Consider the following 23,955-nt stretch of genomic DNA (forward strand, 5'->3'; position numbering starts at 1 on the left):
GGTGAATCAAGAGTTTGTTTTTGGTTTATAAAAGATAAGGTGAACCAAGAGTTTGTTTTTGGTTTATAAAAGATAAGGTGAACCAAGAGTTTGTTTTTGGTTTATAAAAGATAAGGTGAACCAAGAGTTTGTTTTTGGTTTATAAAAGATAAGGTGAACCAAGAGTTTGTTTTTGGTTTATAAAAGATAAGGTGAATCAAGAGTTTGTTTTTGATTTATTAAGGTTTACATCCTATTAACAGTCGCGATCGGGTACCGTATTTTAAGGGAATACCAGGTTTACAAAGGAGGTTGAAGAATGCAGGAGTACCCAGTGAAAAACCACCGGGCAACATTTGTTTCGAACTCACAACCCACAGGTGATATATAATATAATATTATCTGGTAATATAACTGCAGCAACTAATAAATGACCAAAGTCCGTTTTAGGTAAAATGAACTTATTAATTTAAGGCACGAACCTCCTCCGCTCTTGTAGCAAAGATATGGAAATCTCCAGATATTTCCGAGTCCGACAGCGAAGCCGACACAGGACAAGAGAAAGTCCATACGTCCTGACCAGTTCCCACGGGACGTCTCATCGCCACTGTAGACTGTAGAGCTGCTACTAGCCACGGACGAGTCAGTCGGAGTCTCTAATGCTTTCTGAAACATTCAGGAGAAGTCATTTTGTATAATATCAGCTGAAAATTGTTTTAAAATATAATTTGAGGAAGAAATAACAATAATAGATTACTCTTTACAATATCAGAATACATGCATGCATATGTATATCAGTAGAATTCAAGACAATAAAGGCTCCTTAATGTTGCAGGAAATAGGAAAAAAAGAATTGCTACACGCTGATTTTCAACATATTCCAATTAAATTTTGACATCTTCAAAAATAGTTTCCCTTATCTGATCTATTGTTTATGGTTATAATTTTACATGAATCATAGCTTGATAGTACATACAAGTCATGATCCTTAAAGTGAATAGGGTTGACCAACTGTTGATTTATCCATCCCTGGGTTATGTAATAGCAAAACTGAAGTCTCTGTGCACTGTGTGACAATAGATTAGACAGAATGTTTGGTCCTTTGATGGAGATCAAAAGATAAAAATAACAGTACAGTAAAACTGGCTTTATGGTTTACAGTTGGGCGTCGCTCTTAATATTATATTTAAAGGAAGTTGCTGTTGCCCTATGATTGATAATTGGTCTGGTTTTTTCTCCTGAACTGCCTTCAGAGACATGTTCAAATTACCTCCCTTTAATAAATACCCAGACAACATGAAGTATAGGAGAATGTCATTAAAAAGAGTGTTCAATTTCACACATGGTTTGTAGCACAATACCGTCCAAGGTCAGTTATAAAACAATTTTATTATTTTTCACATTTTTTTTTCATTTCCGCAGCATAAACATATTAAATAATGATCTTTAAATAAGTTTCTCTTCAATTCTTGACACTAAATTCACCAAATGTTTGCTATATACATCCCTAAATGAAACATTTAACTTTTTTTTTTTAAACTTCCGATAATTTTTTTTTTGTTTTAGCATTTTGTTTTTGTTATAACTTTGCAATAACCTTAAAGGGTTTGTGACACAAAAACCTTTTTATAGATTTTCTGATAGTTTGACCCCATCAATGTTGGCTGACACACGTTATCTACAGTAAGGGTAAATTGCTGCGGCTGAGAAAACTTTAATGAGCTAGCCGGTTACATGGTACCAACACGTTATCCCTTTCACCATGCTTTGCTGTCTGCTGTAGATACTGTATATTTATAGAGAAAAACTACAAAGTCTTCTAGTATTTTTTTTTTTTTAAATATCTGCAGTGGAAAACAATGAGAGTGATATCCCTGCTTTGGGTTTTGTTCCGGACATTATCCCATACCAGTTTGACCCTTTCGTGAACACTGATAGTTCTCTTTCTACTGAGAAGGGGGATATCATTGCCAGATGTTTCAGATGCTGATCAAGAAAACCAAGAAGGTAATCAAGACGATCAATTGACAAACACAGCATGGGTTGTAATACACCTATTATCATTTTAATTTATTGGCATTAAATATAGATGTGGATGCCTCCATGGGTTTTCATTAGATAATTTATTCTTAACAAGTGAATATAATCTGTAATATATCTTACATAATTAAATTTTTTATATAAAAATCATCCATTGAGAACAATTAATTTTTCCTTTTTTTTACATTATAAATGCATTAACCTTAATGCATTTTTATGATTGATATCAGTGACTTACGATTTATATGACTTATATAATTACTACACTAATTTTACATACCTACATATTACAAATATCCATGTATCTCAATAAAATCTCTTTTTTTTTAATTAACATCAATGACAACAATGTGTAATACACTTTATTACTATGTCAATAAACAATTGAAGAATTCAGTAAATGAGGATTATATTCTTAAAGGCCCACTACCTTTCCGGAGCAAAATATAAAGATTTCTTAAAAACATTAATAACGTCAGAAAATATGTACCGATGGCCTAAGAAGAGGTTGCAACACCAAAGATATGCAAGATTTACCGCGTAATATATGAAAACAGTGGAAAGTCATTTCACTGTTTTGCCGTCTGGCACAGTGAAAGTCAACTCACTACCGCGCGGTATTTAGGACGACGGCGGGAATCATAAGACGACCCGCGTTATGAAATTTAACATTTTATTTATTTTGATTAAATTGTTCAGAAGGTGATGATATATGTAGTATTAACGGTAAGTCAATAACTTTTGCGACTCTACAAAATTATCGATCTCATTTTACATTCCCATTTTAAAAATAAAAAGCCGTTTCGGAAAGGTAGTGGGCCTTTAACAACAGAGGAATGTATAATAATGACATTGGTTACTACTGTGAGACAAAGCTTATTACATGGTTCAATCACCAAAAGTCAATTTTTCCATTTTATGTTGTGGATACATATTTAGTTATATTTTTTATTTTCAACAGGTGTTGATGTGGTTTCTGTGATCCAATGGTTACGGAATCGGAATCTACAATCTGCTGTCGTGAGATAAATGATATCAATTCCATACTTTTCAATAAAAAACGTCTCTGTAAATTGTTTATATTGATATTAATTTTACCTAGTATTGATTATATTCATTATTAACGAAATGTTATTATGAATCAAATTGACCCTGAAGTAATTTAATGCCTCCATATGAAACCCCATTCACACAAATGATTTTCTGTCAGCTCAAATTTGACACTTATATAATGCAACCATGTATTTTGAATACTTTTTTCCTTTGGAAAGCGAAAGAACTTGTTTTAAACAACTTATTTTATTTTAACTTTTTTTATTTCTGCGATTGTTATAGCAGCCATAAGCAGCACATTGCACCACAGACTTTATAATGACAGCCTGTAATTATTTCATATGAAACACAGGATAAGATAACTGTAAGTTTAGGTGTTAGCTCTATTCCTGCGGTCTCATCAGCAGCGGTGAGCCAGTCGGTGAACCAGTGATGTGTGCTGGCTGACAGCCTCGTTATTTGCGGTTGAACCAGTGACGTTATTTGCGGTTGAACCAGTGACGTGTGCTGGCTGACAGCCTCGTTATCGCAATAAATTTTTGCATATCGGTCAGCTGCCCAGATGGCCCTATGTATAGCCTGGTATCTCAGTGTGTGTATTTGCCATCCCCATGGAGTGGGGTATTTCGGTGAACTTAAAGGGGGCCCAATCTATAGACAACTTATCACTTTTTGTGTCACAAACCCTTTAATTATGCAGCATTTAAAGGTTCACTAAATTTTTGTTCAAATTTAAAGATGCTCCACCGCTGACAAATTACATTTTTTCACTTCTTTACACCATTACCACCATTGAAATGTTTGAGCTTCTAATTTTACTTCAAGTTAAAGTTACAAAAATAATTAATTGCATCCCGAAAAAATTCTGTGGCACTATATCCTATATGGAATTAAGTACTGATTGTGCATGCACCAAAGGTAAAATAAATTATTTTAAATTATTTTTTGTGTTAATTAGACATATATATACACGATTAAACACCAATTATTGTTCAAGTGATTAATATCATTTATGCTCTGTCGGCAGTGGAGCATCTTTAATAATATAAATTATAATGTTAATTAGAGTAAACATCTATATTCATAATGAATGTAAAACTTGCAAGGTTCCCTGTGTAAATCTTTATTAAGAGAGAAGGTTTATTTCCCTCTTTTGTCGTGTATATTGCATAGTAATTATAGTCATGCAACTACAGCATGGTAATTAGGACGACGGCATACCAGAAGAGGACCTGTGGAATGGAAATTGATATTTTTGTGAAAAAAAATGTTCAGGAAGTAATTAGAAGTGTATTATCAATGGTAGGCTAATAACATTTGTGGCTCTATTAAATCATCTAACTTAATTTACAGTTACAGTAAACAGCAGGCCTTGAAAAAATGTTTAAAAATTGGACAGGTGGTGCATCTTATTAACAGACTATCTGTAATATGAAGGTCATTTCAATGTCACTATACAATTACATGCTTATAGTGTATTCAACCCCATAAGCGCACTAAACAGAAAGGTGGTGCTTCTTAGATCGAACAATAGCAGTTGGTATAATCAAATGGTAATGTCATATTAAACTCAGAAAGAAATTGATTTTTTTTCTGTAATATATGGTGAATGTTGTTAAATTGTTAAATTATAAACGCCCATTTCCCATACCATGAATGCCATTTTAAACCATATGTTTTACAACTATGTTAAGGTGTATTTCATTGTATCCCATATTACATAACTTGCGAGTCTTTCACATTTGTGATTCACGACATGATAATGTGTCTCTAAGGAAAGAAGGCATATGCATGTTTATTGCGAAAGATTAATGTGCCATGAATGTGTGTTAAAATATAGCTGACATTTTTGAGAGGTTTTTCCATCCATAACTTACATCAGTCTGCAATTTTAAGCACTAGTCCGATGCCCACGGCTAGTAATTTTACAGCCAGACTAGTGCCAATTGTAATGAACTAGTCCGATTGGACTAGTGCATAGTCCGATTGGACCAGTGCATTCAACTAATTAGAATCGGTAAATACTATATTTACGGTGGTCAATTGCATTTTTAAACACATTTTGAGGGCATTGTGCATGCGATTGTTTTAGTCCAGATGCATCATTTTGTGAGAATTTGTGTTCAAAAATTGTAAACTGATCATGACTGAATTTGAAGTGCTGAAGCAAATCAGCTGTATATTTAATTTGGACTAGTGATTTAATAGTCAGACTAGTAAAATTTTGGGTTTAACTAGTCCAAATGACTATATATAGCAGCTAAAAAAATTCACAGACTGTTACATTTTCATTTCCTATTAAGCACCCCAGCCCTATAAGCACCCTGGGCGCTAATTACGGCGAATGCAGTTTACAAAGTGTACATTATATATTCTTTAGCTTTTATAAAAAGCTAATAAAAATATACTACATCATGCAATCAATTTCATCACAATGATTAACCATATATATGTATACAGAAATTATTATGATCAACTTATGGATTGTTGTGTATACATAAAACTTTGGCATTAGTTCCACAACGGTAATTAGTAATTTTTTAAGTTCTAACATGGTATATGATTATATTATATAAAGCTCAAAATGCCAGGAACATAATTTATAGACCTTAAATTATTACATTTGTTTATCTATAAATTCATTTCATTTTATAAACAGATAAAATTCCATACAAAATACACAGCAACCAATGTTTGCAGAGAAAACTAACCAGTTGTATTTATGCATATCACTTATATTCTTTTGAACCATGTCAGATACCATTGAAAATGTTACAATTATTAAATCAATTTGGAAAATGATTGAATATAACAACATGACCAAATGGTAATTTCTATATACATGTATGTGTTACATCAAGGATTTATAAGTGAGAAGGATTCGTGTCTGTCTCTTTACATTACTAAACACCACGCGAGACGCCTATGAACCGGGAATAAAAAACCGTTTTTCTCAACAAATACTTGTCTTATCGAGTCAAACGAAACACCGTTGTAAAGTTTATTAAATTTCACGACGTTTATTACTTGCTTTAAAGACGGAATATTTAGAGGATATGTCTTAAATTTTCGTTAAAAAAAATCGACAGCTCATGAAATGACGGCACCGCTTCAGAAAGTAAGACGGTAACCCTCGCACCCGCAAGCTACATCAAAGGCTGCGCCGGCGGATATCAAAGGAAAATCAGTCGTCGCCCAACGTCACGGTCAGTGCACAAACACAAAAGCGCCTGCCTTGGACTTCCCCAAAACCCAGTGTGACTTATCCTTCTCATATACGTCCTTGGTTACATTGAATTATTTATAACTCATCTAGTTTAATCTAAAAATTGATTTCATAACCTAGCTTCTTCAATTGATTTGAAAAATAAGTTAATACTATGTAAATTTGTAATATCATGACTAATACATTATCAACTACATGTTATCAACAATCCCCCCCCCCCCCCTCCCCCCTGATTGATAATACATGTATAGAGTTGTATGTAATGTGGGAGTGTACACAGCAGGCCACCTGTAGACCACTCCTTCAGTAAGGGGATTACAGCTAGTGTGTAGATCAGGAAGCATGTGTACATGTCAAACACACTGGGGATTTATAGATACCTGTAGAGATATGGTTGTCATGACTACACTGAGGGTGGGGGGAGGAAGGTCAGGGTGACCCCCTGGGATCTGGTCATTGTATACTACCTTATGTACAGCCTTGATTGACACTAAATCTGGACATGGTGAACACTGATTTACATATTAGTCATTTCTGGCAGACAGGCATTTTTCCAAAATTTCACAAAATGAAGGAATTCCAATGATATGATTCAGTGGCAGAGCATCCTCCCAAACCATACATCAAGCACACGTGTATACCTCATTAAACACTAATAATATTGGAAGGCTTTATAGGCAATAATCTTCCACTAAAAGCAATCATTCTATTGAATATTGTCTAGCAACAAAGGAAATTATAATCCAATGCAATAAAACGTTAAGATTTTATAAGCGAAAAAAATACTAGTTGATCAGGATTTTTTTTATTAAAGAATTAAAATGTCATTATAATCCTAATGGATATCTTCAATGGTTTACAGTCATTTATTTTAGCTGATCTGATTTTAACATGTTATCGATCTAGTCTGTTAAAATCTTTTGTCTGCTAGTCTGCACCTTTTCACCGGAATAGCAAGTTTTAGATACCATATGTGTAAATGTCTCCAGTTACATTTGTAGGGCCTAATGATGTGAACTAATTAAAAATTGGCGATTTTCAAAACAATTTCTATATATTCAATTGTATGGAAATTTCATTATTAATCAAGTTACATATCTACAAAACATGAGATTTTACTACACATGGTGTCTTTTTGTGTATCAAATGGCCGATCTTGTTGTGTGTATCATGTCAAATTAATAGAATACGTTACGTATTATGATGATTAATTAATTAATTAGTTACACGTTCATTTAGGTAGTAATGATAAGTAAACTGACCTCCTTTTCCGATATGAATTTAGTCAGCACCACTTGATTTTCCTCTGTATTCCCACTCATCGTGCACGTCCGTCTTTGTGGAAGATTTCTCTCGGAATGATGAGCCTTTCATTGATCGGCGCGCGACCACGTGGTGACTGAGCGGTTATTTTCCACGAGCTCGACCACACAATAGAGGGATAGACGTAATTAGATTTAATACATGTAAGTCATAGTTCAAGGCAAATAACAATACAAACATACACCGGTCAAAAACAATTAAAGGCTGGGTCAATATCAACAATCTTTGAACAATCTATTTTGCGGTTATAGAAGCCCGCTTCAGGTATACAATTTATGGGTATTGCAGCCAGGTTTCCGTGTACATTTAGTCGTTTTCGCATTTCTATTAGCGGACAAAAGAATTCTTACTGAAACCGTTTGTAATCTCACTGAACGGTGTGAGTACTTTAACGTAAACAGTCGGGCAAAGAAAACTAGTCTAAATGCGTTCTTTGGCCTTCCGAAAGTTCTCACTTATTATTACGACGGTCAAGTTCTGCTTACGTTTCCCAGTTCTGACCATTGAAATAAAGAAAAGTTGAAGGCATTGAAAGCGAGGCTGCGTGGAAATGTAACCACGGACATAGTCAGCCGGGAGGACGTTTTAGGATTCCTATACTTTAAATTAATTTCTACGTACGCAGGCAGATTTTGACGAGAAAGTTTATTTTCCTATTCCATAAGAAATTATACTGGATACATTCACGCCATTTTACCGACTTTAGCCATCCTTGCCCGACTGTTCACTTAAGGCTTTACTCTCACTATGAAAACCGGGAGTCCCGCTCGATAAATACTGAAGAAAATATCACTAAAATGTAAGCTGCGACTATTATATACAAACGGAAATACAAGGTCATTCACAATCCAAAACGTTAAAGTATGGGCTTCCTTTCACAGTATCACTGTCAGGGTTTTTATATATAAATATAAATATAAATAAAGAAGATTTCCAGTACAGGAACTACTAATAGTTCCTCTTCACCGGACTCAAAGTATATTCCGGTTATAGAAGCCTTGTAGTTAGAGAGGATATCTTGATTTTTCCACTTTATATCCAGTTTATTTTAAGCCGATACAACTTCCTCGGCAAGACTGTTCCATATTATATAGCTTTACTGTTCTCATAGTAAAGTGTTCCTTCGTAGTAGTGTCCTCGATTGCTCTGGAATTCCCTTTTCAACTATGTTTTGTTGCAAGATTATCCCACTATTTTAAAAATGAGCATGTCTCTTCATCATAGATTCCGTTTGTTATGTTATATAACTCAATCATATCCCCGCTAATCCTTCGGTATGGTAGTGTTGGGAGCTTTAGAACTTTTCAATGCTGGAAGGCTTTTAGCTGCTCTTCGCTGTACCGCTTCGAGTCTTTCTATGTCCTAGAACGAATATACGTACCCGGCCTACTATACCTTTCGTTGTATGGAGCCCAAACCGAGCTTGCATAGTCTAGTTGTGATTGAATGATTTTGTATTCATAAAATTAAAAGTTCTCCGTAATATACCGAAAATCTGATTGGCTTTCTTGATCTTTTCACTTATATGATAATCAAAAGTTAGATCGGAGTCAATAGATACACCGATATCTTTTTCCATGTCCGTACGCGCAAGGTCGTCACCAAGATGTTTATAGGATCTTGATGTTTCGGCTATGCGACGTTTTTTGCCTATGTGCATGTGCTTACATTTTTAGGATGCATACGAAGCAGCCATGTATCATTCAAAGTCCCTATTTTGTTAAGGTCCTCCTGTAATATTTTCGTCCTCGCTATTTTTTTATGATTTTAAATATCTTGGTGTCATCTTCGACCAAACACATATCTGATTTTACTATGTCTGGGAGGTCATTCACGAAAATTACAAAGAGTAGTGGACCGAGGACTGAACCTTGTGGATTACCTGATGATACATCTGTCCATTCGGAGTTTGTTGGATATACAGTGATCTAAGAATCAGGTACAGTTTATACCAATATTAAGACCAACCAATGTCTATAGATCATTATAGACGTTTTAGGGGTCTAGATCAAAACTCGGTCAAAAACATCTATGTAGAATATGATTTTTACCGCTTATTGATGTAGACCCCTAAAACACACGACTTTTACCGCTTATTGATGTAGACCCCTAAAACACACGACTTTTACCGCTTATTGATGTAGACCCCTAAAACACACGACTTTTACCGCTTATTGATGTAGACCCCTAAAACACACGATTTTACCGCTTATTGATGTAGACCCCTAAAACACACGACTTTTACCGCTTATTGATGTAGACCCCTAAAAAACATGATTTTTACCGCATGTAGATGTAGACCCCTAAAACACAGGATTTTACCGCTTATTGATGTAGACCCATAAAACACATGATTTTACCGCTTATTGATGTAGACCCTAAAACACACGACTTTTACCGCTTATTGATGTAGACCCTAAAACACACGATTTTTACCGCTTATTGATGATGTAGACCCTAAAACACACGATTTTTTACCGCTTATTGATGTAGACCCGAAAACACATGATTTTACCGCTTATTGATGTAGACCCCGAAAACACATGATTTTACCGCTTATTGATGTAGACCCCTAAAACACACGACTTTTACCGCTTATTGATGTAGACCCCTAAAACACACGACTTTTACCGCTTATTGATGTAGACCCCTAAAACACACGACTTTTACCGCTTACTTATTGATGTAGACCCCTAAAACACACATGATTTTTACCGCTTATTGATGTAGACCCTAAAACCATATTTTTACCGCTTAAAACGGACCCCTAAAACGCTAAAAATGATCTATGGGGACTCTGGTGGGTCAAATTGACTTAAACTGAAAACCTGAAACTATTTATCAGATTCCTGTGATTGATATCATGCTTAAGACTTTCCTAAAGTTAGTGAAATAATAGCCTAGGCCAGCAAGCTCCGTTTGGTCCACAGGAATCTGAGAATCATAAGGTACAGGAGATGTAACAACGAAGCAATTCAAATAATGTGTACAAAGTATAATTTTCGGGTCGATCTATCTCTAAAAGCAAATTAGATTACGATAAGTTATGAAGAGTGATGTCAAAAATATCTACCGAAATACAAACACATACACAGCATAGATAGACTATATAGTATTTATTTAATACACAGGGATTTTTAGCACGGATTTCCAACCTAGGATCAGTAGGATGGTGGACTGAGAATGATAGATGCCGGGCTCAGTTTCATGATCATTCCTTTAAAATTACGGATTTTAAGGAAGATTCTTAACTACTGTAATGCTTTACTATGGAGAATTTCAAGTTCAGAAATTCCTTAAAGTTCATGAATGTTCATGAAACTGGGCCCAGGCAAGTCTATTTTAGCCTTCTTAAATTAACTCTTTATTACATGGCTGATTAATGTGGAAATGGATACCTCAAGGACGTATATGAGAAGGATAAGTCACACTGGGTTTTTGGGGGAGTACAAGGCAGGAGCTTTTGTGTTTGTGCACTGACCGTGACGTTGGGCGACGGCTGATATTCCTTTGATATCCGCCGGCGCAGCCTTTGATGTAGCTTGCGGGTGCGAGGGTTACCGTCTTACTTTCTGAAGCGGGCCGTCATTTCATGAGCTGTCGTATATTTTTAACGAAAGTTTAAGACATAGCCTCTAAATCTGCCGTCCTTAAAATAAGTTATAAACGTTGTGAAATTTAATAAACTTTACATTGGTGTTTCGTTTGACTCGATAAGACAAGTATTTGTTGAGAAAAACGGTTTGTATTCCCGGTTCATAGGCGTCTCGCGTGGTGTTTAGTAATGTCAAGGACGTATATGAGAAGGATAAGTCACACTGGGTTTTGGGGGAGTACAAGGCAGGAGCTTTTGTGTTTGTGCACTGACCGTGACGTTGGGCGACGGCTGATATTCCTTTGATATCCGCCGGCGCAGCCTTTGATGTAGCTTGCGGGTGCGAGGGTTACCGTCTTACTTTCTGAAGCGGGCCGTCATTTCATGAGCTGTCGTATATTTTTAACGAAAGTTTAAGACATAGCCTCTAAATCTGCCGTCCTTAAAATAAGTTATAAACGTTGTGAAATTTAATAAACTTTACATTGGTGTTTCGTTTGACTCGATAAGACAAGTATTTGTTGAGAAAAACGGTTTGTATTCCCGGTTCATAGGCGTCTCGCGTGGTGTTTAGTAATGTAAAGAGACAGACACGAATCCTTCTTACTTATAAATCCTTGGTAATGTAAAGAGACAGACACGAATCCTTCTTACTTATAAATCCTTGGGATACCTGTAGGACTAACACGTTAATCTGACAAACTTAATCAAATTGCAAAAACATAATTCTATTAATTTGGAAAGATGTTCTCAAATGTTTGGTTGATTAGGTTGAATAAGAGGGCTTAATTAAAAATGTCATTTTATAGACAGCATGTAAGCTATGGTTGATATATCAGAGTTACTCCCCCTCATTTCAATCCGTCAACTCTGTACAATCGGATCCCCTCGGAGAAATTTCCGGTAATCTTCGGAAATACAACACGATATATTTCCGAAGATTCACGGAAATTACTCAGAGATGTCGCGATTGAACTCTGTACTGACGGAGTGAAACGAAGGGAAGTAACTCTGATAGAACGGGCGAAGTGTACGGTTTGGATCGAGTTGTCCTTCGTACGTTCCATTGAACGCGCCGTACTAGACTGGTTCCCTTCCCTTAGTTCTCTACTCTCCGCCAGGCTGCGCTCCGCTCACTGAAGCGTACGCAAGGGAGATAACTGAGGCGGGAACCAGTCTAGCGCCGTACCAGCAAAACTGTACCGGTACAAGTGGTTCGTTTTTAGAAGCGTACCACTTTGATCAAAGATGGCGGACTCGAGATTTTTAATTTGTGGTCGAAATGTTTTCTTTGTTTAAAACAAGATAGAGGTTATTTACATCCGATAAAATTACATGGATTATTTATTTCAATGTTTTTTTCTAAACTATTTATGGATTATTTTAACATCCATTTTGTTGTTAACACCGAAAACACTTGGTTTTTATATTCGAAGCGTATCTTTCTTATGGGTGCCGCCATCATGGAAAAATCCAAACGCGTTCCATTTTGCGGTGCCGTATCAATTTAGTACAACTAGTATGAAACGCAAATGGAACGCACGTGTACCTGTTTTAGTACCATATTCTCTCCACTAGGCTGCGTTCATAAATACTAATGTATTTTGAAATTTCGGAGCGAAAAAAAGTTTTAGAAACAAAAAGTACATTGTATCTCTGATAGATTAGAATATTTTACACTACTGCGTTCTAAATGAAACATATATTATGTAATAAAATAAATTCTCAAGCTGGGTCTGTCGTTGACTGCGTAATGAAAATTAATGAGGCAGGCAGATCTAGCTAGACACAGTCAGTACGTGACCATGCAGGTGGTAACAATACAACAAAGGAGGAAGTTTTCGTTTTCCATTAGTTATCCAAGCATGCCGTATGCTGTTGTGACTTACACAAAAGGTTTGTATCGATCCCAATATCATATATAACACGTTTCTGATAACACCCACACGTTCAAAGATCACAGAGGAGAATATTAGTGTATCGAGGATGCCTGTGACCAAGTTCGTCATTATTCTCAACGTTATTCCAGTACAGTTCTTGCCCAATATCAGACCACGACGGGCAAGACTTTTTTTGGGGTAGAAGTTTTTTTTCGGAAACCTATTAATTACGCTGTGTTCCACATAAGTACATTTTGTATATCATTTCTTCTGTCAAATACAGCCATTTCGCCAGCCATACTGCGTAACTTGAATGAAGTTGGAGATGAGTTTTATCATTTATAAACCATCTATAATTAGCCATATCCAGATACTATCATTGACACCAAACGGACGGTATGTAATGTGGCCGGCGTAGAAAACGTACGGGTATCGTGTCATTTTTATTTCTATGTGGCAAAAAGCTACACTGGGCATTATTCTTCTGTAGAAATCATACCGGGGAACCGTGAAGATTCTGAATTCGTGTGAAAAAGACCCCTCAATTACGAATGTATGATATGTTCAAAAAAATAAAAACTGGTATCGCTCAAAACTCCTTCACCTTCGGCGTGTTCTTGCATTGGTAAAACAAAAGAAAAAGAAAAAAAAAACGCCAGCAGGTCTTAATTTTTAACCCCATGGCTACAAAGAGTAAAATGGTTAGATTTCACCGACGGAAATGGTTCATATGCAATGAGTGTGCACATATTACTTAAATACAGCTGTTTGTGTTGCTGCTCAACCGCCGTCGTCATCAGCCAGGTCCATCTATCTTCGAGGGTTTCAACCCTTATCCTGGAACTCTCTCCGGATGGTGGGTCAGTGGGGGTGATCAGCCCCTACTCTTCGACGGTTGGCTTCCAGCTACTCTCGCCTCTGCGTATCCACAGTCAGCGGGATGCTCTCTCTGCCTCGTTCCCCAACTCTTTAATGGCAGTCTTCCTCAACTTCCCCGTGATGCCGAAGGCAACTAACATCCTCCATCATGACTGACTGTGGAATCCTCGGCAGCCTACCTCCACATGCCTACCAGCCTTTTCTTCCGCACTCGTCGGGGGCTCTCGGGGGGGGGGGGGGTCTCCACCACCTCTTGGGGGGGGGGGGGGGGGGGGGGGGGGTCCTCAACAATATTTTATAAACCTCCCTTCCCCAGACTCCCCACGCCCCAGGAGATTAATTGAACACACAACCCAAATATAATACATTATCAATATATATATATATATATATATTTTCATATACCATTACATATAATCCATGTATACATATGTAGACAGTGGCATCACTACCAGGAAATTAATCAATACGGAAAGTGGCCAATTTGGCGTGCGAGCGACGAAGGCGAGATTTTGGGTTTTTTTTTTTTTTTTGTGTCCGGGTATTTAGAATAGCTGAAATGAGTTTTACGATGTATTTTAATGATTTTGCGAGCGCCGAAGGCGCATGATATTGCTGAGTTTGGGAGGGGGGAGGAGGGTCTCTCCCGGGAAAAAATATGATTTAGAATGGCTGAGATGAGTTTTACGATGCATTTTGATGTATTTGTGAGCGCCAAAGGCGCGATATTTTGGTGTTTCGGGGGTCCGTCTAATACGATTTAGGATTGTCGAGGCGAGTTTAACGATGTATTTTGATTTTAAAGCGTTTTAAACATGGTAATTTTTCGATTTAAAGTTAATTCGGGGGTCCGTCTAATACGATTTAGGATTGTCGAGGCGAGTTTTAACGATGCATTTTGATTTTAAAGCGTTTTTAACATGGTAATTTTTCGATTTAAAGTTATCTGCATTTAGAAATGATAACTATGAATGTCGTCATATCATTATGCAACCCTGCTTGATCTTAACATACCGGCTTCACACCATCGGCACATTGTTGGGTAACTCAAAATAATAATGAATTCATTGTCCTGCTTAGACATATAAACAAATTAATCTTTCAAGAGACATTTTTAAAAATATTAGAATCTCTTGATGGATGTGTTCTAGGCTTCCGTCCTGTCACACTGCTGACATGTTGGATCTTCCACCAGTCCCCATCTGTGAAGATTGGTAGGTGTTGGAAGTACATCGTATTGGTGCTGCCATAGTGTGTATTTCCAGTTCTCTGCCCAGGACAATTTCCCCTCTTCTGTTTCCCGCCGGGTTCATGCCCCCTGACTCCCCATTTCTACTGCTTCAAGGATTTATAAGTAAACGTCCTTGTACTGCTTTCACTCTCCTTGTCTCTTCTTCTTGTTGTCTAATCTCTCTATGTACTTACTGTCTTCTCTCCGTTCTGGTATATTCAGTGATATTGGCTTCTTTCCATCTAGTTGTCTGACCTCTTACCAGCCCCTGTCTTCCTATGCAGACTGTCCCAACAATATCCTCGTGGCGACGTCTACTCTCTGCCTCAGATACAGTCTTGCTGCCTGACCACCTCCTTCCTGTTCTCACCTCTACTCCTGCTTGTCTTACTTTCTCATCCCTGGAGTCTTTGAGTGTCATAACAAGTCTTGCTTTCCCGTTCTTAAACTCCTCTACTAATAATGTTAATGGGAGCTGTAGTTTTGATGTCCGGCTGTAGTCCTGTTGATGAGAAGCACTGAGGAACCCCTAGCCATCTCCGGAGATGTTTACTTATTCTCCTCTCAAGTCCCTCGACTGTTGATATGGAGATCTCGGAGATCTCATATAACATCATGGCCAGGAAAGTTGTGGCAGTAGTCAATATTCCTCAGTCTATGGCACCATGACATCAGTTCACTCTTCACATTCTGACCAATTGCAATCAGAGTTATTCATTCCCTTCTCTTCACTGTCAGTAATGAATAACTGATGAAATGAACAAGGGGAAGTAACTCTGATAGATCATGACTTCAGGCCTGATGACAGAGTGCAAACAAAGAACCAGTATATAAAGTCATTTCAATCTTTAACCCAGATGAACGAGAGAAAAAATAATAAAGACATAAATGGAAAGCATATACATTGTAATTTATTTAAAATTCCATATTCGTATATATAGAGTTAAATGCTGACTACAATCACAAGTCAGGGTACATGTAAGTAACATGGTAAACTGTGCAGCTACACCATACACACAAAATCTAGAAATCAACAAGATAAATGTTACTAAAAATAATTCATGTACACATTGAAATGTATTTTTTTCTCTCCAGCAAACGACACAGGGCCTTTGCACACATTCAAAACCTACATTCAAAATTTTATATATTTCTTGTATTCCTTGTACATGTATACTACAGTAAAAATGGTCCAAACCCCTGTGTCTTTCAGTGCCTGACTGGTACGCAGATGCTGTATAAAACATTTGAAATAATGACAGACCAAAATAAGGTTCAGATTAGACAAAGAAATGAAACAGATTTTCATCATGGTCGCTAGTCTATCACTATTTACAACTGCACAATCTGTGGTTTTCAGTTGTTTATGAGTTAACTACCCTTAGGCACAGTTTCAGCTAATCATTTTTTTCTGATGAGAGTTAGTGAATTATTATTATCAAAAGGGCAGGTAACTCCTTATTGGTGGTGCAAGTAAATGTCATCTAAAATACCAATGAAATCACTACGAAATCATAAAATTAAAAAATCTACATACCAAAATACCTTTCAAATAAATCTAAAAGTTTAACTGTATATCATATTTAATTCCTATTCCATGAATTAATTTAGTGTGTATAATGCTTTAATGTATGATTCTTAAATTGAGTAAAGCGACAATTAAGTAAAGCATATTTTCATACATAACCATGAAGCAAATAAAATTACATTCATTCCTTATGCAAAATAAGGCAAAACTATTGACAAATTCCATGTTATTGTTAGTTTTGTACACTGTTGAAATTCCATTCGTGTAGCTATAAGGTCTAATGTGTACACTATACCCATACCTGAGCCGTATCACTCGACCATCTGGGAGTTCCTAATTGCTTGTTTTTAAGGTATTACATTTTAGAGAAGGATAATGCATTTAAAAAGGTAAACAGATACTAATTTGAGTAGTTTACTCCAACAACCAGCATTTGGGTTCTATTACAGATCTAAAAATACTCAAACTTTCAGCGGAACAGGTCTATTTTCTCCATCAATCAAAATTTTAATGCACTCTTTGACTAAATTGTCCTTCTATTTTCTCCATCAATCAAAATTTTAATGCACTCTTTGACTAAATTGTCCTTTTAACACTTCCATAGACATTTGGACAATATAAGGCCTGTGGGTGTCACAATGTGCAGCAAGTACAACATTGATGTAATGATATGTACATAGTAGACATGATTTGAACACAAACAGGTAAGATATTGTATTCGACCTAATAAACGCCCATGTAAGTAAACATCCTTCTTTCTATCTGTGAATATTTTGTTACAGGAGGAGACAATTATAGGGATTCAATGAAATAAACATGTAGTACCATAATTGTTATAAATTTATGGGTTTTGTTCTTTTATTAAAAAATATCTACATATCATGTTGAAGAGAAATAAAATGCAGTTATGTATATTTCTTTAAAATACAAAAGAGCCAAATGCATTGCCAATTTGTATGATGTCCATGACACACACACCCCCCCCCCCCCCCCCCCCCAAAAAAACCCCAAACCAAAATGCTCCAATCGTAACGACCCTTCATTCAAATTATCCTTATTTTGGTGCCTGGGTGTCTATTTGGTCAAATGCAGTACCCTATAAAATCAGATGATAGTGAGGTATGTTAGTAAGAATGATTGTTGTAGTAAAACCTGATGTGTGGGGTTACATACATTACAAACACTCCACAACATTTGCTAATAACCATACATACAACTTCCATATCTACATCCTCATTGTTAAATGATGATTATTAAAACCCATACTTCACATCATTTCATTAAAAAATTGGAGTAAAAGTACTGGTATTCGCTTCATTAAATTTTGTTTGATGTTTTTGCCTTAAAATTTTTTTAACAGCTAAGGTCATTCAAGGACGGCTTGCCATGTATGTATTGTACATGTACAAATGTATACGTATGATGATTACCCAGTTTATTTTTTCATATGAGGGTACAATTATTCAATTTCATCACCTCCTTATACTGGAAACGTTTGGCCTCTTTATAGTGCAATCTCGATGACATATACCCTCCCCCTCTTCCCTGGGGGAGTAAAATAGCAGAGAACCTCATACAATCACATTATAGAGTTATCTCGATGAAACATACTCCGTTTAATCAGAAAATAATCCAGAGCATCCAATAACGTCAAATTACATATGTTTCCACTACATACAGGACTCCTGATCTTTACCATAGAACAACACTGACAATTAAAGCACAGACTGCTTTACGGAAATGATCATGGAATAATGTATTAAATTTTAGAATTACAGAAGAAATATTTCAATACATATGTCTGTATTTCTGTAGGGATGTAACATTAATTTACAATATCTGGTGCAACATACATGGATGTAGATATCTTGAGTGATATTGACAAATCATACTGGTAGTTAACATGATATTATCTGATAAACAACAATTTGTAGGGTGGCAACAGGTTTACTGGTCAACCACAATATCATCAGAGATCTGAGAACTTTGTATCAGCTTGGCATTTCTAAAATGTTGTTTGGGTTGTCTCCCCTTACTATAACTTCTGTCAAAAATTCTTGTTAGAATTATGTCTCACCTTTTTATCTTAAATATTGCGATATCAGTTCACAGCATACTAAATATTGTTACAGGTTAATTCTCAATTAAAGTTTTCCTGAAAGTTACAACTATCACCAGATCAACTATCACCAGATCAACTAATTAACTGATTACAGTCACCTTGGTGTTTTCTCTATAACAATACATACACTCAATACAAATCTACTGCCAAGTCAATGACAATGAACTTGGATGTTCAGCATTGTGTGTCTCACTCAAACATAGTGTATGAAAATCCCCCGTCGTGTTGATTCAAACACATATCTAACCCTGATTAATGTTCTGTTTTTTCACACCGACTTCTGATTAAGTCATTCTGTAGCCTCGACACCAGAGTTTCATTTTATTTAGATTCAGAACCTTCAAAATGCTGTAAAACTCTGACTTCTTGTCCATTAGTCAGTTGAGGTTCATTGGAGATGTGAGCCTAAGGCAGATTGGACGTCTGTAACTAAAGAAACATTCAATATCATAGTCTGGGTGTTAAAGCTAGATAAGAAATTAAAAGTCAACATCAAACAATTCACAAAGTTAAGCTCTTATTCTTATTTGACTTCATACTGTCGTGCTGAGTATAGCTGTATTAATCCAACCTTACCTATTAGTAGCGTTGATCATAGAAGGAAGAATTCTGAGTCATCAGTATCATCTGAGTCTTCTGTATGGCCAGCATCCACCATACATACATTGGAGGCTGCTTCCCTGTAACCACATAGATAGACACTCAGTAGGAATTGTTCATTTATATAAACACAGACAGACACTGAGTAGGAATTGTTCATTTATATAAACACAGACAGACACTCAGTAGGAATTGTTCATTTATATATACATATAGACAGACACTCAGTAGGAATTGTTCATTTATATATACACATAGACAGACACTCAGTAGGAATTGTTCATTTATATATACACATAGACAGACACTCAGTAGGAATTGTTCATTTATATATACACATAGACAGACACTCAGTAGGAATTGCTCATTTATATATACACATAGACAGACACTCAGTAGGAATTGCTCATTTATATATACACATAGACAGACACTCAGTAGGAATTGTTCATTTATATATACACATAGACAGACACTCAGTAGGAATTGTTCATTTATATATACACATAGACAGACACTCAGTAGGAATTGTTCATTTATATATACACATAGACAGACACTCAGTAGGAATTGTTCATTTATATATATACACATAGACAGACACTCGGTAGAGATTGTTCATTTATATATACACATAGACAGACACTCGGTAGAGATTGTTCATTTATATATACACATAGACAGACACTCAGTAGGAATTGTTCATTTATATATACACATAGACAGACACTCAGTAGGAATTGTTCATTTATATATACACATAGACAGACACTCAGCAGGAATTGTTCATTTATGTATACACATAGACAGACACTCAGTAGGAATCGTTTACTTATATATACACATAGATAGACACTCGGTAGAGATTGTTCATTTATATATACACATAGACAGACACTCAGTAGGAATTGTTCAGTTATCATTTATATTTACATATAGACAGACACTCAGTAGGAATTGTTCATTTATGTATACACATAGACAGACACTCCGTAGGAATTGTTCAGTTATCATTTATATTTACATATAGACAGACACTCAGTAGGAATTGTTCATTTATGTATACACATAGACAGACACTCAGTAGGAATTGTTCATTTATTTATACACATAGACAGATACTCAGCAGGAATTGTTCATTTATATATACACATAGACAGACACTCGATAGGAATTGTTCATTTATATATACACATAGACAGACACTCAGTAGGAATTGCTCATTTATATATACACATAGACAGACATTCAGCAGGAATTTTTCATTTATGTATACACATAGACAGACATTCAGCAGGAATTGTTCATTTATATATACACATAGACAGACACTCAGTAGGAATTGTTCATTTATATATACACATAGACAGACACTCAGTAGGAATTGTTCAGTTATCATTTATATACACATATAGACAGACACTCAGTAGGAATTGTTCATTTATATATACACATAGACAGACATTCGGTAGGAATTGTTCATTTATATATACACATAGACAGACACTCAGTAGGAATTGTTCATTTATATATACACATAGACAGACACTCAGTAGGAATTGTTCATTTATATATACACATAGACAGACATTCAGCAGGAATTGTTCATTTATGTATACACATAGACAGACACTCAGTAGGAATTGTTCATTTATATATACACATAGACAGACACTCAGTAGGAATTGTTCATTTATATATACACATAGACAGACGTTCAGCAGGAATTGTTCATTTATATATACACATAGACAGACACTCAGTAGGAATTGCTCATTTATATATACACATAGACAGACATTCAGCAGGAATTGTTCATTTATGTATACACATAGACAGACATTCAGCAGGAATTGTTCATTTATGTATACACATAGACAGACACTCAGTAGGAATTGTTCATTTATGTATACACATAGACAGACACTCAGCAGGAATTGTTCATTTATATATACACATAGACAGACACTCAGTAGGAATTGTTCATTTATATATACACATAGACAGACACTCAGTAGGAATTGTTCATTTATGTATACACATAGACAGACACTCAGTAGGAATTGTTCATTTATATATACACATAGACAGACACTCAGTAGGAATTGTTCATTTATGTATACACATAGACAGACACTCAGTAGGAATTGTTCATTTATGTATACACATAGACAGACACTCAGTAGGAATTGTTCATTTATATATACACACATAGACAGACACTCAGTAGGAATCGTTCATTTATATATACACATAGACAGACACTCAGTAGGAATTGTTCATTTATATATACACATAGACAGACACTCAGTAGGAATTGTTCATTTATATATACACATAGACAGACACTCGGTAGGAATTGTTCATTTATATATACACATAGACAGACACTCGGTAGGAATTGTTCATTTATATATACACATAGACAGACACTCGGTAGGAATTGTTCATTTATATATACACATAGACAGACACTCAGTAGGAATTGTTCATTTATATATACACATAGACAGACACTCAGTAGGAATTGTTCATTTATATATACACATAGACAGACATTCAGCAGGAATTGTTCATTTATATATACACATAGACAGACACTCAGTAGGAATTGTTCATTTATATATACACATAGACAGACACTCAGTAGGAATTGCTCATTTATATATACACATAGACAGACATTCAGCAGGAATTGTTCATTTATGTATACACATAGACAGACACTCAGTAGGAATTGTTCATTTATATATACACATAGACAGACACTCAGTAGGAATTGTTCATTTATATATACACATAGACAGACACTCAGTAGGAATTGTTCATTTATATATACACATAGACAGACACTCGGTAGAGATTGTTCATTTATATATACACATAGACAGACACTCAGTAGGAATTGTTCAGTTATCATTTATATTTACATATAGACAGACACTCAGTAGGAATTGTTCATTTATGTATACACATAGACAGACACTCCGTAGGAATTGTTCAGTTATCATTTATATTTACATATAGACAGACACTCAGTAGGAATTGTTCATTTATGTATACACATAGACAGACACTCAGTAGGAATTGTTCATTTATTTATACACATAGACAGATACTCAGCAGGAATTGTTCATTTATATATACACATAGACAGACACTCGATAGGAATTGTTCATTTATATATACACATAGACAGACACTCAGTAGGAATTGCTCATTTATATATACACATAGACAGACACTCAGTAGGAATTGTTCATTTATATATATACACATAGACAGACACTCGGTAGGAATTGTTCATTTATATATACACATAGACAGACATTCGGTAGGAATTGTTCATTTATATATACACAAAGACAGACACTCGGTAGGAATTTTTCATTTATATATACACATAGACAGACACTCAGTAGGAATTGTTCATTTATATATACACATAGACAGACACTCAGTAGGAATTGTTCATTTATATATACACATAGACAGACACTCAGTAGGAATTGTTCATTTATATATACACATAGACAGACACTCAGTAGGAATTGCTCATTTATATATACACATAGACAGACACTCAGTAGGAATTGTTCATTTATATATACATATAGACAGACACTCAGTAGGAATTGTTCATTTATATATCTCTGTCATTTTTGTTTTTTATGAAATCTACAATAGTTCCAGGACCCCAATTTTTACAACAATACACAGATATACTGAGATAATACTGAAAGTGAATAGTCAGACAATGAAACCAGTCTAAATGCATTCATTGGACTTCCAAAAGTCCTTATTTATCAAAATGACCGTCAAGTTCTTTTACATTGTCCAGTTTTTACCATTAAAATTATGGAAAAGCCCTGTGTAAATTTAGCATAATTCTAAAAATAAATTCTGAAAGCAATGCTGCGTGTGAATGTCAACATGGACATAGCCAGCCGGAAGTACATTTTAGGATTCCTGTAATATAAATTAATTTCTTCGCATTCAGAGCGATTTTGACAGGGAGTTTTATTTTCCTATTTCATAAGAAATTATACTGGATATATCAACAACATATTTACCGACTTTAGCCTTCCTTTGCCTGACTATTCACTTAAAGGAAGTGTATGAAAACATTGTGAGCTATTTGGTTTCATTTGTTTGATGTCCTGTTAACAGTCAAGGTAATACAAGGACGTGCCAGGGTTATGGCTGAGGAAAAGCCATATTACCTCGAGACAATCAATCAACCACAGGTCAGAACCTGGCATCTGCCCCCCCATATGGCATTCCCCAATTTGAACTCGCAAGGTAGAGGGCTTGTGGTATTATGTCTCGACATCTTAACCACCCGGCCACCATGGCCCTTCAGGGGAGTTAATGTGAAAGTTTAATGAGATATACAGTACCAGTCCTGACAATGAAACGCCTATAAAAATCATGTTTCACCTTTGTTAGCTAGGGAAGCATCCTACCTGTGCAAAATATCAAAGAGAATAAAGAACATA

At 35.6% G+C, this 23,955-nt stretch overlaps 1 protein-coding gene and 1 pseudogene across 3 annotated transcripts in view; both read right to left on the minus strand.

Annotated features, from left to right (window-relative positions):
• The window catches only part of LOC138327820 (sodium- and chloride-dependent GABA transporter 1-like), a 39,276-nt pseudogene extending 31,250 nt beyond the window's left edge, over positions 1-8,026 (minus strand).
• An 8,065-nt stretch (positions 8,027-16,091) lies between these two features.
• LOC138327822 (kelch-like protein 26) overlaps positions 16,092-23,955 on the minus strand; it is a 40,156-nt gene continuing 32,292 nt past the window's right edge. For all 3 annotated transcript variants that reach the window (XM_069274220.1, XM_069274219.1, XM_069274218.1), the window contains 2 exons: positions 19,433-19,536; positions 16,092-19,285 (listed from right to left, as the gene is read on the minus strand). In XM_069274220.1, coding sequence (XP_069130321.1) covers positions 19,449-19,536 — 88 coding nt within the window. In that variant the 3' untranslated portion in view covers positions 16,092-19,285; positions 19,433-19,448. The remainder of the gene's footprint in view (positions 19,286-19,432; positions 19,537-23,955) is intronic.

This window comes from Argopecten irradians, chromosome 7, assembly GCF_041381155.1.
Source record: "Argopecten irradians isolate NY chromosome 7, Ai_NY, whole genome shotgun sequence".
Classification (NCBI taxonomy): Eukaryota; Metazoa; Mollusca; class Bivalvia; order Pectinida; family Pectinidae; genus Argopecten; species Argopecten irradians.